This window comes from Cyprinodon tularosa, unplaced genomic scaffold, assembly GCF_016077235.1.
Source record: "Cyprinodon tularosa strain WSP-4 unplaced genomic scaffold, ASM1607723v1 ctg435, whole genome shotgun sequence".
In the NCBI taxonomy this organism is placed as follows: Eukaryota; Metazoa; Chordata; class Actinopteri; order Cyprinodontiformes; family Cyprinodontidae; genus Cyprinodon; species Cyprinodon tularosa.
This window is the reverse complement of record NW_024039158.1, coordinates 1403777-1419225: the sequence shown is the minus strand read 5'-3', so window position 1 is coordinate 1419225 and position 15449 is coordinate 1403777. Positions and strand designations below refer to the sequence as shown.

General features: G+C 41.1%; 1 protein-coding gene across 2 annotated transcripts in view; it reads right to left on the bottom strand.

The window, feature by feature from the left end:
- adcy2b (adenylate cyclase 2b (brain)) overlaps nt 1–15449 on the bottom strand; it is a 96280-nt gene that overhangs the window by 68542 nt on the left and 12289 nt on the right. For both annotated transcript variants that reach the window (XM_038299820.1, XM_038299819.1), the window contains exons 2-3: nt 13321–13518; nt 236–397 (exon numbers count right to left, since the gene is read on the bottom strand). In XM_038299820.1, the coding sequence (XP_038155748.1) occupies nt 236–397; nt 13321–13518 (360 nt within the window). The remainder of the gene's footprint in view (nt 1–235; nt 398–13320; nt 13519–15449) is intronic.

Genomic DNA, 15449 nt, shown 5'->3' with positions numbered 1-15449 from the left:
ATTTTTCACCATTTTTAGATATGTAGAGACTACAGTCAGCGCTCTGTTTAGAAAAGCTAACCCGTCTGACCTGAGATCCAGCTAATGGAGCAGCAGCGCAACCGTTCAGGTGTTAAACAGACCCAAATGGCACAACCCATAACAGGGTCACTACATCTGCAGACGAGGCAGAAAGCTCTTTAAAAAAGGGATTTCCTGAGTACGGCTGACCTGTGGGCTCAAATACCCATCTTACCTGCCACACTAGAGGTTCCAGCTCTGTGACGGTGGAGGTCAGGCAGATGCTGAGGGTGACGGTGTGTGAGAGGCAGGTTATACCGCTGGCGATGATGGCCCATTTCATGGTGAAGGGCAGCATGGTGTACACCACAAACACAATGAACAGAAAGAACGACACCTGGAAGCAGAAAGTAACAAAATGAACAGGTGATGAATCAAACAGTTTGGTAATTATGGCTTAGCCTTTAGCTAATGTTTCTCATGCTTTTATATACTTAGAGGTTACCATATTCCAGAGCTTTAATGTGGCAAATAAATGTAAAAAAATTGTGAATACGAGACATTTATTCTCCGTCGTGCCTGCCGCTAGCATGTTCTTGTGTTAAATCAAAAATAATCCCCTTATTGTTTCGTTTCCAACTTTGAATTCCCCCTCTGGAGGTTAGGAAAAATCCACAGAAAGCTGCACCGTCTTATAAGCTGCATGGTTCAAAGTGTTGGAAAAAAGTAGCAGCTTATACTCCGAAATACACAGTAATTTTACTGGTATCTCCTGATGAATTATTTCAGCGAGTTGTGGTGAATTAAGTTGTATATGAAACCTATTTCTGTTCAGACCACATTTGTAACCTTGTTGACTTGTCAGGTTTTATCATTGATAAAAAAAATTTTTTAAAAGATTTCTCGATTTTGATCTTAGAGGTGGAAAATATGGAGTTTATTATAGGGCTATCTGCCCATCGGGGGAGCAATGAATCTGAATCAGCTCCACTGGCCAAGTTTTTCACATAAAGAGATCAAATTTGCTCTCAGTGAAAACCTTTCAAATAAAAGTATAAAAAAGGAAATAGAAGTTGCTTAGTAAATATGTGAATAAAAATGTTTTTAGAAAAGAGGAAGGCATGGTTGGATGGATGATTGCCTTCAACTGTTAGGTGTTCATCAGATTGCCAAACTAGGGGAAGTTTCTCTGGTGAAGCTGGATTTCCTAAATAGCGTCTGTAGCTCCGCTCTAAAGGAAAAAGTCTCCAGGAAGGTGTGATCTGCAGATGGTTTAGATTACTTTTTCCTGACGCTAAACCCGTACAAGCCCTGATGATCCTGCCTGATCTGCTGGAGAAAAACATATTTTATTTTATTTTATTTTATCCAATTTCTATTTCTATTATTTTCTCCATGTTAGTCAGCGTTCAATTGTCCCCTTAATACAAAAATATCATATTTCTTTGCATTCTTCATATTCACATTTATTTGCAAGTTGACAGACCAGTCGTTTGGTAATCCTTCTGAACCCGGACCCTCTCAGCTGGCCTTTAAAGACTCTTCTCTCTGTCTGCTGCTGGGGTGAGAGCATACATGATCACCAGCCTAAGTGCACTCAGGGTGAGTGAATCCATGAAATAGTCTGAAGCTCCCAGAGAGGGCAGGTGGTCCATGATTTTTATAGCGCTGACTCACTGTCCTGAAAAGACATCTTTCTAATGTGTAAGGAGGTAAATGTGTTTGAAAACCCAGTTTCCTCTGCTGCTAAGCCAATTAAGAGCAATTTGACACTTTTTTTAGTCAAATGTACTGGTGAAAAACCCTGCTGATTGTTTATTTGCAAGCTCATTTTTCCGTCTCATTTTTAAGATTAGGCACACTAACGGCAGACAAAATGGTAGCAGTGCAAAACATTGATTGTAAAAGTTGGGGTCGTGACCCCATTTGGAGTCCTTGAACAACCAGTAGGAGGTCTATTTGATCCACCACTGAATTACATTACAAAATAAATATGTTTTAGTGCTCAAAGGTTATTTAAAAATGGCTTTGATTGTTGATCCATCCGTCCATTTTCCTTCACGCTTATCCCACCTGGGGTCGCGGTAGGGCCAGTGCCTGTCTCCAGCTGTCATTGGGCGAAAGACTGGGTCCACCCTGGACAGGTCGCCTGTCCATCTCAGGGCTACACAAAGACAAACAGGACAGACAACCATTCACGCATACTCTCACACCTAACAAAAATGTAGAAAAGCTAATTAACCTAACAGTCGTGTTTTCGGACGATGGGAGGAAGCCAGAGTACCCGGAGAGAACCCACACATGCACAGGGAGAACATGCAAACTCCATGCAGAAAAACCCTGCGCCAATAGTACACTGCCAATAGTTTGGGCCATTAGTCACCATTTTTTGGAAGCTCCGGTTATAAAGATGACCAGCTGCTCTGGTGGAACGTGTACTTCTTAGGTTACTACAGGACGTACAATCTGTCTCTGCTGGGTTTTCTCCAGATCAGTTTCTGTTTGAGGACCAACTCAGCTCCAGAGAGATTGATTAACTCTCTTAGGTAGTGTTAATCACTATTTGGAACCAATAGCTTGTATTGGTTAAAAAGTAGAGGGAGAAAAGCATTTTTGGCACTTAATAAAAAATAAGAAGTGCTGACAAATAGGAGCCGAATGACACAAAGAGTACGGCAAGTTAACTTGTAGCAGGTGTTGTTTCTAACCTTTTTTTTCCGGGGGGGTTTGTATGACAGTAGGCTGACAGGAAAGGGGGTATGACAGTGAGAAAAAGATGCACAAAGGACCACAGGTCAAATTCAAACCCAGGTCGGCCGCATCAAGGACTAAGGCCTCTGTACACGGTTCATGTGCGCTAACCACTGCGCCACCAAAGCACACCCTTCATCATTTCCAGCCTTAACAGTTTAGTTGTTTTTTTAATAATCTTGATTATATTTTTTTTCATCTATTGTTCATTGCAAACAACCATTCAGACCTTCCTGAACTAAAACAAAAAAACAAAACAAAAAAAACCTAAGTCTGGGAATAGCTATTTTTATTCATTAGTGAAACACGATCTTTTGACAACAATTTTAAATGCCCTGTTGACGAAATTACTCTGCACAGGTTACAGATTAATGAAGCCATTTTTCTCAAATTTACATACTCCAGTAATGAGGTATCCAACACATTTTCTCATACTGAAACCTTTATACTTTCTGTAAAAAAAAGATTCTCAGTTTTCACTCTCATAACCCAAATAATATGTACTATCTCATCAGCGTGCCCCATCTAACATAACTCCCCTAAAAGGTGTTGAAGGGAGCATAAACATAACAGCCAGCTCTGAATATCACTCTCAAGCTGAAACACTAAAAGGGTTTTATGCCGTAACGAAGCCAAAGTGGCTGCATATCGATTGTGCAAGAGAGTCAGATCACTAATCTAAATAATTCTCAGGCAGTAAAAACTTTAAATGTTATTTTTCTCCTAAATTTGCTGCAACTTTTCTCCACTTACAGGGGGGAGAAAGGGGGCTCTAGTTAAGAGCGTTATCCACAAACTGTGAGCGATGCTTGTAATTACAACACTAGCTCCACAATAGAGTTTTTGAAAACAAGCAAATGAATGCCAGCAAACATCTAGATTATGCATATTATTCTGATGTTTTCCTAAATAGAGCACAGCTGTGTGGGCAGAAAATCTCTTCCACAGAAATACATCCAAGACTAAAACGCCAAGCCTGATATACACTATATTGCCAAAAGTATTTGCTCACCTGCCTTGACTCACATATGAGCTTAAGTGACATCCCGTTCCTAATCCATAGGGTTCAATATGACGTCGGTCCACCCTTTGCAGCTAGAACAGCTTCAACTCTTCTGGGAAGGCTGTCCACAAGGTTTAGGAGTGTGTTTATGGGAATTTTTGACCATTCTTCCAGAAGCGCATTTGTGAGGTCGCACACTGATGTTGGACGAGAAGGCCTGGCTCTCAGTCTCCGCTCTAATTCATCCCAAAGGTGTTCTATCGGGTTGAGGTCAGGACTCTGTGCAGGCCAGTCAAGTTCATCCACACCAGACTCTGTCATCCATGTCTTTATGGACCTTGCTTTGTGCACTGGTGCACAGTCATGTTGGAAGAGGAAGGGGCCAGCTCCAAACTGTTCCCACAAAGTTGGGAGCATGGAATTGTCCAAAATGTCTTGGTATGCTGAAGCATTCAGAGTTCCTTTCACTGGAACTAAGGGGCCAAGCCCAGCTCCTGAAAAACAACCCCACACCATAATCCCCCCTCCACCAAACTTTACACTTGGCACAATGCAGTCAGACAAGTACCGTTCTCCTGGCAACCGCCAAACCCAGACCCGTCCATCAGATTGCCAGATGGAGAAGCGCGATTCGTCACTCCAGAGAACGCGTCTCCACTGCTCTAGAGTCCAGTGGCGGCGTGCTTTACACCACCGCATCCGACGCTTTGCATTGCACTTGGTGATGTATGGCTTGGATGCAGCTGCTCGACCATGGAAACCCATTCCATGAAGCTCTCTGCGCACTGTTCTTGAGCTAATCTGAAGGCCACATGAAGTTTGGAGGTCTGTAGTGATTGACTCTGCAGAAAGTTGGCGACCTCTTCGCACTATGCGCTTCAGCATCCGCTGACCCCGCTCCGTCAGTTTACGTGGCCTACCACTTCGTGGCTGAGTTGCTGTCGTTCCCAAACACTTCCATTTTCTTATAATACAGCTGACAGTTGACTGTGGAATATTTAGGAGCGAGGAAATTTCACGACTGGATTTGTTGCACAGGTGGCATCCTATCACAGTTCCACGCTGGAATTCACTGAGCTCCTGAGAGCGACCCATTCTTTCACAAATGTTTGTAAAAACAGTCTGCATGCCTAGGTGCTTGAATTTATACACCTGTGGCCATGGAAGTGATTGGAACACCTGATTCCAATAATTTGGATGGGTGAGCAAATACTTTTGGCAATATAGTGTAACTTAGTTGAGCTGAGTGGGCTGCTTACACAGTTCTCGTTTGACATTTGAAACGCTGCTTAAACCAAAACATATTATACAAAACACCGACGTGGTTAAATGCATCTCGAATATCTCTCTGAAAGTGCAAACGTTATGTTTGGGATTAAAGTTCAACCCCGTATCATAACCTAATAGCTCTGTCCCAGTCCACTTCACTGGGATGCTCTTCCTGTTGTAGCGGCGACACACAAGATGAACTGTGACCTTCCTGCAGGCTTTAGGTTCATAGAGTCGCTGTGCAGAGTCAGACATATTCGTATGGGTAAATAAACTGACAGTTGCTAGATCTTAACATGACTTAGAGGTCATAACCCTTTTTGAAAGAATACAAAAAGAATATCTTAGAGATCTCAAAACTCATATCTGAGGCATTTACCTTCTTATTTTAGGAAATGTTCCAACATTTGGGTTTTAGTGATTGTTTAGCTGACCTAGTTCTTTCTAAAAGAAGATCGAACATTAAGAACAGAGAGAGATTTTGTTTTGTGCAGGCTCAGACCTTCGGTTGCCAGGGGAACCAACTACAGGAAGGATGCTGACATCTCCATGAACGGTCGCCTTGCTCTCACACTGGTTTGTGTTCTTTGAGATAACCTTCAAATCCTTATCCTGAGCGGCTCCCCCTTGAAAAACTAACAACCGGGACCAGGCGGAATGTGCGGCATCCAGGTCTGTTTGAGTGACTGCGTGGAAAGGAGAGCCACGGTCCAATTTCAGCTGCATCCCCCCCCCCCCCTGCTTCTCTGCCTACCACACATCCACACGCACACCATCTTCTCTGCACTCCAACCCGAATCCTAATACACCTTCAAACACCTTTTGATGGGAGCAGCAGACATCATCTCTCTCTAGTTTCTGACATTCCTTTCCCCCCCCCTCTGTCTCCATCTGAGTGCTCAGCACTATTTGAGCCTCAGGCGAAAGCACACACAGAGATATGTACACCTGAATTCCTACATTAGAGAGATAAAAATGTGTCTCTGCTTACTTTAAACGTTTATGAGGCGTTTAGTAGATCTGAGATATTCCTTTCTTGAGAAAAACTAAATTTTGTTTTCAAGCCTGCACAAATGCAGACAGAGAAATATGAGATTGTGTCTCGATTCTTGGGGTACCAGGTGTGAAAGCCTTGTTCAATCTGCCCTCCGGTCCTCTGAGAAATCAAACCAGGCCATTATAAATGTGCTAATGCAGCCAGATAGTTGCAGACATAGCTGTGCTGTATGTGTGTGAGGTCTTTTTTGTTTTATAAAGAAAGGAACCAGGTGACTTCGTCCACATTTTGGACAGAGGGGTCAGAAGAGACTGGCTGCAGAGACAGGTGACTTCGTACGTGCCTTTCTCCCTGTTCCTTTCTTCTTGGTTTTTTTTTTCCCCCTCCCTGATATAGGCGCTGTGTGCTCCATCACACATGCTGTTGTCTGAGTAATCACAATCAATTCAACCCACTGAGAGCGGGATGTATTTCTGCTGTTTTACCAGACTTCTGCTCTGGCCAGCTCTCCAACTTGTTTCTTTTTCTTTTGTTTTTCTCTGTGTGTTTCTTTTCTTTGACTTTTATCCCATTTGAAGATGTGTCACCAAAAAGGTTTAGTAAGGTTCTTTTTTTGCACCAACCTCACTTCATTCACTACTGGCGAATAAGGTCATATGATGCATGTGGTGAAAGGAAAATGTGCCTTTTTTTCTATTAGATAAAATAAACAGTTTAATTAATTCTCATAGGTAGTATTTTGCATCAGTCTGAAAACACCATTCCCATTGTAAAGCACGGTGGAAGCAGATTCATGCTATGGCTGTTTTGTTTTTTTCTCTCAAGATTTTTTTTTTCTTTTTAGACACTAGTAGCTTTTATTATGGACGGATGGAGTGTGAGATTGATAGACGGATCACTACGGCGTCGGCAGTGATGCGAAATGTCGTGGTGAAGACGGAGCTGAGTCGCAGGGCGAAGCTCTTGATTTACCTACGGTCATGATATCTGGGTAATGCACGAAAGGACAAGAGCATGAATACAAGCCAACATTAGTTTCCTTTGCAGGGTGGCTGGGCGCACCCTTTGAGATCGGGTGAGGAGCTAAGTTAACCAGCAGGAGCTCGGATTAGAGTCGTTGCTCCTGCATGTCCTAAGGAGCCAGCTGAGGAGGCTCGGGCATCTGTTCCAGATGCCTCCTGGTTGCCTCCCTTGGAAGGTGTTTAAGATATGTCCTATTGAAAGGAGGTGTCGTGGAAGGCCCTGGACACCCTGGAAGGACTATGTCTCTGAGCTGGACTGGTGTCGCTTCTGGGTCCCCCCAGAGCAGCTGGAGGATGTGTGTGTGGATCGGGAAGTCTGGGCATCTCTGGATGGATGGATGGATGGATGGATGGATGGATGGATGGATGGATGGATGGATGGATGGATGGACGGACGGACAGATGGATGGATAAATTTTCATGTAAAGTGGGCTAACAACAAATGGAAATGAGATCGTAAGATGGAGGGAAGACATTAGGCAAAGGTGACCAGGCAGCAGGACCTCCAACCTGTGGTAGCCAGGTCAAGAGTTGGTTGCAATGGCAACCAAACCAAACAGCTTCTGGATGGAGTTAAATACTGGAAGAACACATGTGGATGCATTAAAGGCAGAGTTAAGGTAGAATTTATGAGAATGGTCCATTTGAGCAGTTTGTAGCTCTGTTGCCTTGCAGCAAGAAGGCCCTGAGTTTGATTCCCAGCCTAGAATCTTTCTGTATTATGTACTCTTCGTGCATGCATGGGTTCTCACACCTCCAGGTACTCTGGCCTTCTCCACCGTCATGTTATGGGACTATGAGACCAATTAAACGTTAGCTTAACAGGCATTTTCTAAATTTTTTGTACATCTCTGTCCAGATTGTATCCTATCTTTTGCCCTAAATTAGTGGAAATATGCAGCAGCAGACTCACTGTGCTCCTGACAAACGATTGATGCATGACAGGTGTGCTACTTTTTCCAAAAAACATAAAATAATATTACAGGTTTGGAATCCTAAACTACAGCATAACAGGGTTAGAGCTGCAGAAATGAATGGATTTAAGAGACTTGACTTGTAGGCTCAAAATGGAAGCTCATATCATCAGATAATAGATGATTTCATTTTCCTCACTAATATGTAAAAAAAACTCTCTCTGCTCTCATCGTCTTACATTATAGAAATATCTGATTACAAAACGTTTAGTAAAGTTGGTATATAAATGTGTAATTAGAGAAGTCATAGGAGCAGAATAGAGTGATTAATAATGCAGAATGATTTTGCTCTCACAGGTGACCGGTAATAAAAATACCTCCACCTATGAGCAGGAGGGAGTTAGGAAAGTAAGAGAAGAAGTAGTGAGGACATTTAGGCATGGTGGGGTGGGAGGTTTCATCAACCAGGAGGGAAGGAGGCAGGTGGAGAAGTTGTGGCTTGAAAATGGGGTTTGATGAATAGGGGGAGACAGGGCGCCAGATGAGGAAAAATAGGATTCCTCAGACCGAGGAGAGTAGAGGAGTCTGGCAGCGAAAACTAATGCGTCTGTATGCTGATCTACTCACCTCCAGTTCTCATCAGGCCTCATTAACACACAGAATTAATGCTGCTCTGAGACAAGAACGGTGGCAAACACACACCATTCAACATGAATATGCAATGACACAGGAAAGGGAGGAGTGCATTTGCTACCAAAAAATCAACTGCAAACACATCAGAATATTGTTTATTTGCAAAACCACTTATTTTTTAAATGGTTTTTCTCCCCCTGTTTTACCACCATGGGGTGCAAAGCCTTCTCTCCTATTGGACCTAAATAACATCACTTCTTGCTCACTGATTACAACTAATCAAAAAACACACCTCTTTAGTAGAAATGTACAGATCTGATATCAAGCAAATTTATTCAGTCTGAAAAGCAGTAAAGTTCACCACTTTATGAGCTTCTGTCTTTCATTCTTAACTGGAGTCAATTTAAACCCTGCAGAGAGGAGTCCTTCAAAAAAAAAAAAAAAATCAACAGTAATGATGAAAACATTAAAACAAGCAGAGCCCTGATAATGGAGAAATATGCAGATATCCAAATTCCAGTATCAAAAGTGAAAAATCTGGATCAGTTCATCCATTTCCTTCTTTCCGTATTCTTACGTATACTTTTTATCTGTAATATTTTGTACTAGCTTAAATGTTTAGGCTTAGTGCATGCTGGCTTTAAGCTTTACAGCATCCTCCAGTGTCCTAAAAGGTGTTTCTAAATTTAATGTATTATTATAAATACCATGGTGTACTTAATTATGAAGAGTTGTAGAAACAGATTTTACAGCTTTAGATATTTAAAATTCACAGTCCCAGCCAGGGGGCCTTTGCCAGGTCTTTTGTTTTTGACTATTTTATTGTTTTAAGCATGCCAAATAGGCAACAAATAATAATAATAATAATAATAATAATTGCAGATATGTATCCATCCAAATTAAACATAAGAAAGAAAACCATTCAACTTCAATGAAGTTCCGGCTTGTTCTTTTTTTTTCATCCTACATTTATTCCCCCCTGTTCTTCCCTTTAATTTATCGACATCTGCTAAAAACTTCTCTCTGGGTCTGTTTCACTTTGCTGTGGTGGAGATTCAAAACAAGTGGATCACATAATCCAAAATTACAGTTCTTAATAAACAACCACTAAACTTTGCCTCGTCTGTGCCTGACTGGCTGTGACACCATCCTTGACAGAAATATCCGCTGTGCTGCTGCCATCAACACCTTTGATAATAGATGTTTGAGATTGGCCTGTTTTTCAGTGTAGTCCTGTTTCTCTGAATGTGACTGGCTGGATGTGCTCTCTTCATCTTCTGACATGGGAGCTGGCTCGGAGCTCGTCTGCCTGGCTGTGTGTTTCCTGGATGGGGCCACCTTTTACAGCTGGTATTTGTATCTCTGCTTCTGTCTCCTTTAACCCCAGTCGGCCTCTGCAGATGGCCGCTCACACTGAGCCTGGTTCTGCTGGAGGTTTCTTCATGTTAAAAGGGAGTTTTTCCTCTCCACTGTCACTACAAGCATGCTTAGTGTGAGGGATTGTATTTGAGTCAATGAGTCGATGCAATCAACTGGTTTTCCTTAGATAGAAACTTTGAATCAATTTGACTGGATGATCTGGTGAACTGTAAAGTGCCTTGAGATGACATGTGCTGTAAATTGGCGCTATATAAATGAACTGAATTGAATTGAAATAAACCTGTTGTTTTTTAAACGGATAATTTTTTGGAAAATACCAACATTAAATAGTCAAACATTGGGAAGTAGAAACAAAATTATAACTAGCTTCAACAAACAGATCTAGCAGGTTTTCTTTTATCTTCCTGTATTAAGCTCCTACCCTTCAGCATGATGCCTTCTAGGTTTTTTCATGTCTGAGTATTGGGACAGGTCAAATGTTTACATTTTGGTCTCATCTGACCAGATCACCTTCATCCTCCTGTCCTGCTGTGTCCCCTGTATGGATTGTGGCAGTTCTCCAAAGGATGTGAACCTCTGCATCTCCACCAGGGTTACAACAAGCCTTTTCCCTGCTTCTCTGAAAAATGCTCTCCCTCTTCAGCCTGTCAAGTCTTAAGAAAAAGGTTTTCTCTTTGGTAGGTTTGCAATTATCCCAACAATTTTCTGATAAACCAATCATTTCTCTCCAGGGAGTTTAAAACCAGGGATCATGTTGCATAACTAAAGTGCTTTATACTTGTCCGCACGTTTATTCCCGGCTTTCTGATTAACTTTCTTTTCTTCACAAATGCTCACTCAACATGCTATATGTCAAGATTTATGGTTTTAGTTAGATAAACTGGTGAAAAGGTGAAAGGTGCCGATATACTGGTGCATAGAACTGTAGATTTTGTTAAGGTAGGTGGAAGCTACCAGACAAATACACATTGGAGTGAATGGGGAAGGCAGGACTTTTCTTTTTCAGGAGAGATTTTCTGAACAATTCGTGAAATGAAAATTCAAGCGTTAAATTACTCAATAATGAAATATGTCAAATGGATTTTTGTAAACCTGCTAAACAAAATGAAGCTTACTTTAATTCATCAGTTTATCTCCAGCTGCCTCATCATGATCAGCATCATTATTAACACCATATGTTATCAGGTATTAGTAAGTAAAGAACAGGACAGGTTTGACAGTCTCTAGTTGCTGTGTTTTTACTACTTTAAATGAATAATATTAACTTACAGAAAGTAATTGTAACAGGCATGAGGACTCAATGAATTTGAGACATTTTAGCTTCTCAAATCCGTTGTGAATGTGCAGCATCAACATGTCTGCTATAACAAAGGTCAGTATCAGGATAAAAGGACAGCAACAGAGTGTAATGGGATCATCTCATTCAAGGCTTGGGTCCCGGAGGTTCTGAGTTCAAGCTCCACCCACTCCCACAGGCTCCCACTACGGGTCCCAGAGCAAGACCCTTAACCCCAGACTGCTCCCCGGGCGACAACAGTGGCAACCCACTGCTCCACAAAGGAGATGGGTTTAATGCAGAGAGTAAATTTCCTCAATGTGGGACAATAAAGAATTTATATTAAAAAAAACAATGCAAAAAATAAAAAAGACTGCTCAAGTTCTGGTCCTTAAAAAAACTAAACTCAGACATCAGTTTATGTAAACATAGTCAGCTAAAGCACACCTGCACACCTGTGGGATGCAGGAGACATAGAGAGCATGCGAATCAAACATAAAAGTCGGACTTCAACATGTCGAGCTGATTGGAATGTGATCTAAGTTGGATTTCTGGGCCTCTTTCTGATTGCGAATCAGCTCCAAACTCTATGAAGACTTAAATGAAATTTGGCATCAAAATCAAGGCAGCACAAGGTGAAAGTATCCAGAAAAAGAAACTTACAGCAATATGGAGGAAGTCTGCTCCTCCAAAACAGACAGAAATCAATAGTTGTTTGCTAAAATATTCAAACCACCTGAACTTTTTCACATCATGTCACGTTACAAAGCATTAGTTTGTTGGAGTGTGTTGATCTTTGTAAAGAAGGGCCATAGCATTGATGATATGTGTTTATAACAAAATTTCATACAATAAAAAATTAATAAGATGTGTGTTTGACCCTGATAGCCTTATTAAAATCCAGCACAACCAGATGCTGTAAATTCCTCTGATTAGTAAACACATTTCAGCAATGTGTAATTAAATTTCAGTTAAGCACATCAGAGTTTTGTTAGAGAACTCTAGGGATTTAATTGGACTATGAAGACCAAGGAAGCACAACAGGGTAGAAAGTTATGGACAGGTTTAAAGCAGGGTTCGATTATACGGCAATAGCTGCAGAAATCTTCAGTTTGCTGGCCTAAAAACGATTATATTTAATCTCCTTGCAAAGAAAAAGTGCAATGAAGAAAATCATTGTGAAAAAAAAGATACAAAAAGCCACATCATATACAGAGAGGCACATGGCAATGAAATCCTTATAAAACAAAATAAAGCTCATGGTTGTAATGTAAAAATCTAAAAGATTTAATGTGGTATGAATGTTACAGTATCATAAAACAGATTTCAACACAGTCTGAGTGTCGTTTAACAAATCACTGACTTCAGTCGGATCAAGAACTGGATTTAAACAAAGTTAACTTGTCTGCTGTGCTCGGAATGTGAGAATGTGATAAAAGAACAATGGAGGGCATTATGCAAAATGTTTGTAAAATAATAGAAAAAGTCATGCTAGCATTTAGCAAAATAGGTAGGAAAGGCTTTTTTGAATTAATGCAAAAGCCTTTTAGAGACAACCATCGAAATTCCTCTGAGAGCAACTGAACCTCCTGTTAAAAAAGTGCTGCTAACAGAACAGTCTTTCCCATCAATGATTGTTGTACTTCAATAAAAATAGCTGCACAATAGGGACCCTCAACTGACAGCATGTCAGAGTGACATACCTCGTCATTTTTACTGATAGTTTTACATCTCCATTTTTCGGAAATTTAAAAGGTTTCACATACTCTGTCATTTTTATTAAGTAACCTAATTGGTTTCTGTTTTTTTGCGTCTTATAAATATGATTCATTATATGTGATAAATATGTTTAATTATTTGTAAGAAAACATTTTTCGTTGGGTTTTTTTTGGCACAATAAATTGTTAAGATTCAACGATGTTCAATATTGTTAAAAAAATATTTAGCCACTCATGTTGTGGATCTTCTTGATAAAAGAGAAAACAGCAGCCTCTCAACTCATCGTTAATCAATCAATAAGATCAATCAACTTTAGATTGGTTCATCATAACATGCATCCTTAGTTTGTTCAGTACCTGGTCCCAGGGACTGAGCCTGCCCCCGGAGAACATGAACAGGTAACCCATGGTGACCAAGCAGGCCCAGGTAAGGAGTGAGAAGAGGCGCAGCATCCGCTTGAAAACAGATTCAATGCAGACCAGGATGAAGATGGACAAGAAGAGGAAGAGAGCAGCGGAAACCGCGATCAGGAACGTCAAGTGAGCTTCAGTGTTCTAGAGGAAAGAAGAAATAAAAACGTAGCGTTATTCCACTTTACTCTCAAAGGCCATGATCTGCAAATATGGACCATCTCATGCTATCTGCACAGCTCTACTATCAATGAATAAATAAATGCTTTAGATAAAAACATGAAATAGTTATTCCTGGAAAACCAGGAACCTTTTAAATAGTTAATTTTGTGTCATCGATAACGTGCCATTCTCAATGAAAACGACATGACGAAACACAAAACAGATGAGCAGACGGCGTCCACATCGCCATTCAGACAGAGCTGAAGAATGTGCTATGACATCACTTCCACACTTAGGCCATTGGAGTCTGTGTTTAGAGGCTCGGAGCACACACCCACCTACACACACACACACTTTCTCTTCACACCAAACCAGATATTTCTATCCCATGAGCTCAGCACAGCTCATTTAAAACTGCCTCCTATATCCTTTAGTTATCTTATACCTGTGAATGATTATTTTCTGTCCTAAAATCCCTAAATATAACTCCTAAAATTAAAAAATAAAAATCTTTCCCTGGTAGATAGGTTCAAGAGAACAAAGTCAAACCAAGTCTGTTAAAGTAAAGTCCTAAGTAAGTTGGTTTATAAAACTAGGATCCATTTATTTTGTACTCATTTTCATTACTAACATAAAAAGACACTGGCTCTGACCTTGACACAATACGAGGACCATGCAAACAGTGCATGACCAAATAATTTTCACAGACTGGAAAATATTCCAAATTCCCATAAATATTTTCATATTAAAACAACTTTGTAACAAATTGCAATGAGGAGTCTAGTCAGAATTTTTGGGTCAACAGATTTATTGAAACATATGTTTGTAGAATGACAGGAAGGCCACCAGCAGCTGGATCAGGAACATCTTAAAAGGAGAAAGATAGGTGTTTGGCTGGGCAGGAACTTTCGGAAGATGTAAAGTTCACAAATAAAGCCAATAACCTTCTCAGAATCTGTTGGAAAGAAGGGATGCAGAGGACTTCACTATGGAATTGACTGGCTGTTAATATGAATTCTGGATTTGACGTGAGGGTTTGATCCAACTGAGCCACAATCAGAACACACAGTAAGAAATCTTCAGGTTTATTAACCCAGAAGGTTGGCAGAAACAGAAACAGGAACAGAAAGCTAGTCAAAGACAAAGTACAGAAATGAGGAAGAACACAGGGAGAAAGATTCAGGCGGACAGATCCAGGGTTTGTGCAAGAGGTTATAAGAGAGCAGGCAGAAACAAAGTTAATGTCCAAAGATCCAAAGCCAGGAGAATATCCAACATTGGCAAGATTAAGGAGGTAGGCAAGGAAAGATTGCTGTACATTTACGCACGCAGTGGCTTTCGATAATCTGGCACCTTTTGTCAGCAATAGAGCAGTTGTATGATAAACCCAGTTCAACAGATGGAGTGAACGAGGTGTGATTAGAACAGAGGCAGGGTAGACATAGGTGTAAACAATGATTCAAATTCCCATTGCACAGAGAAAAGTAGAGAGGGAGGATGTTGATTAAAGGGCTGGTTATACTTCTGCAACAGTGTGTCGCAGTGAGCTTGTCGCAGATATTTTTTATTTATGCCAAATGTTGAAGCGTGGTCTGCGTTATGTTATTCCACGCCACAACGCAAGAGGGACAATCACGAACTGGCTGTGGGTCTAGATACGGCCCGAGGTGGTGAGGAAGTGGGGGGGTGTTTGTGCGACAACGGAGGGACATGAGGGACACCTCACTCTGCTAGCTGGTGCAACTTCACGAGCCGTTTTCCACAATGGCGGTCATACGAACAAAACAAGTGGGTAAGGTACCAAACAGGAAATACTCATAGTGTAGAGCGGATGTAGATTTGACCAATTAGAGGCCTCCTTTCTGCTGTGACCTACAATTTTGGAGAGGTGCACCAGGGTGTCTGTGGAAGGG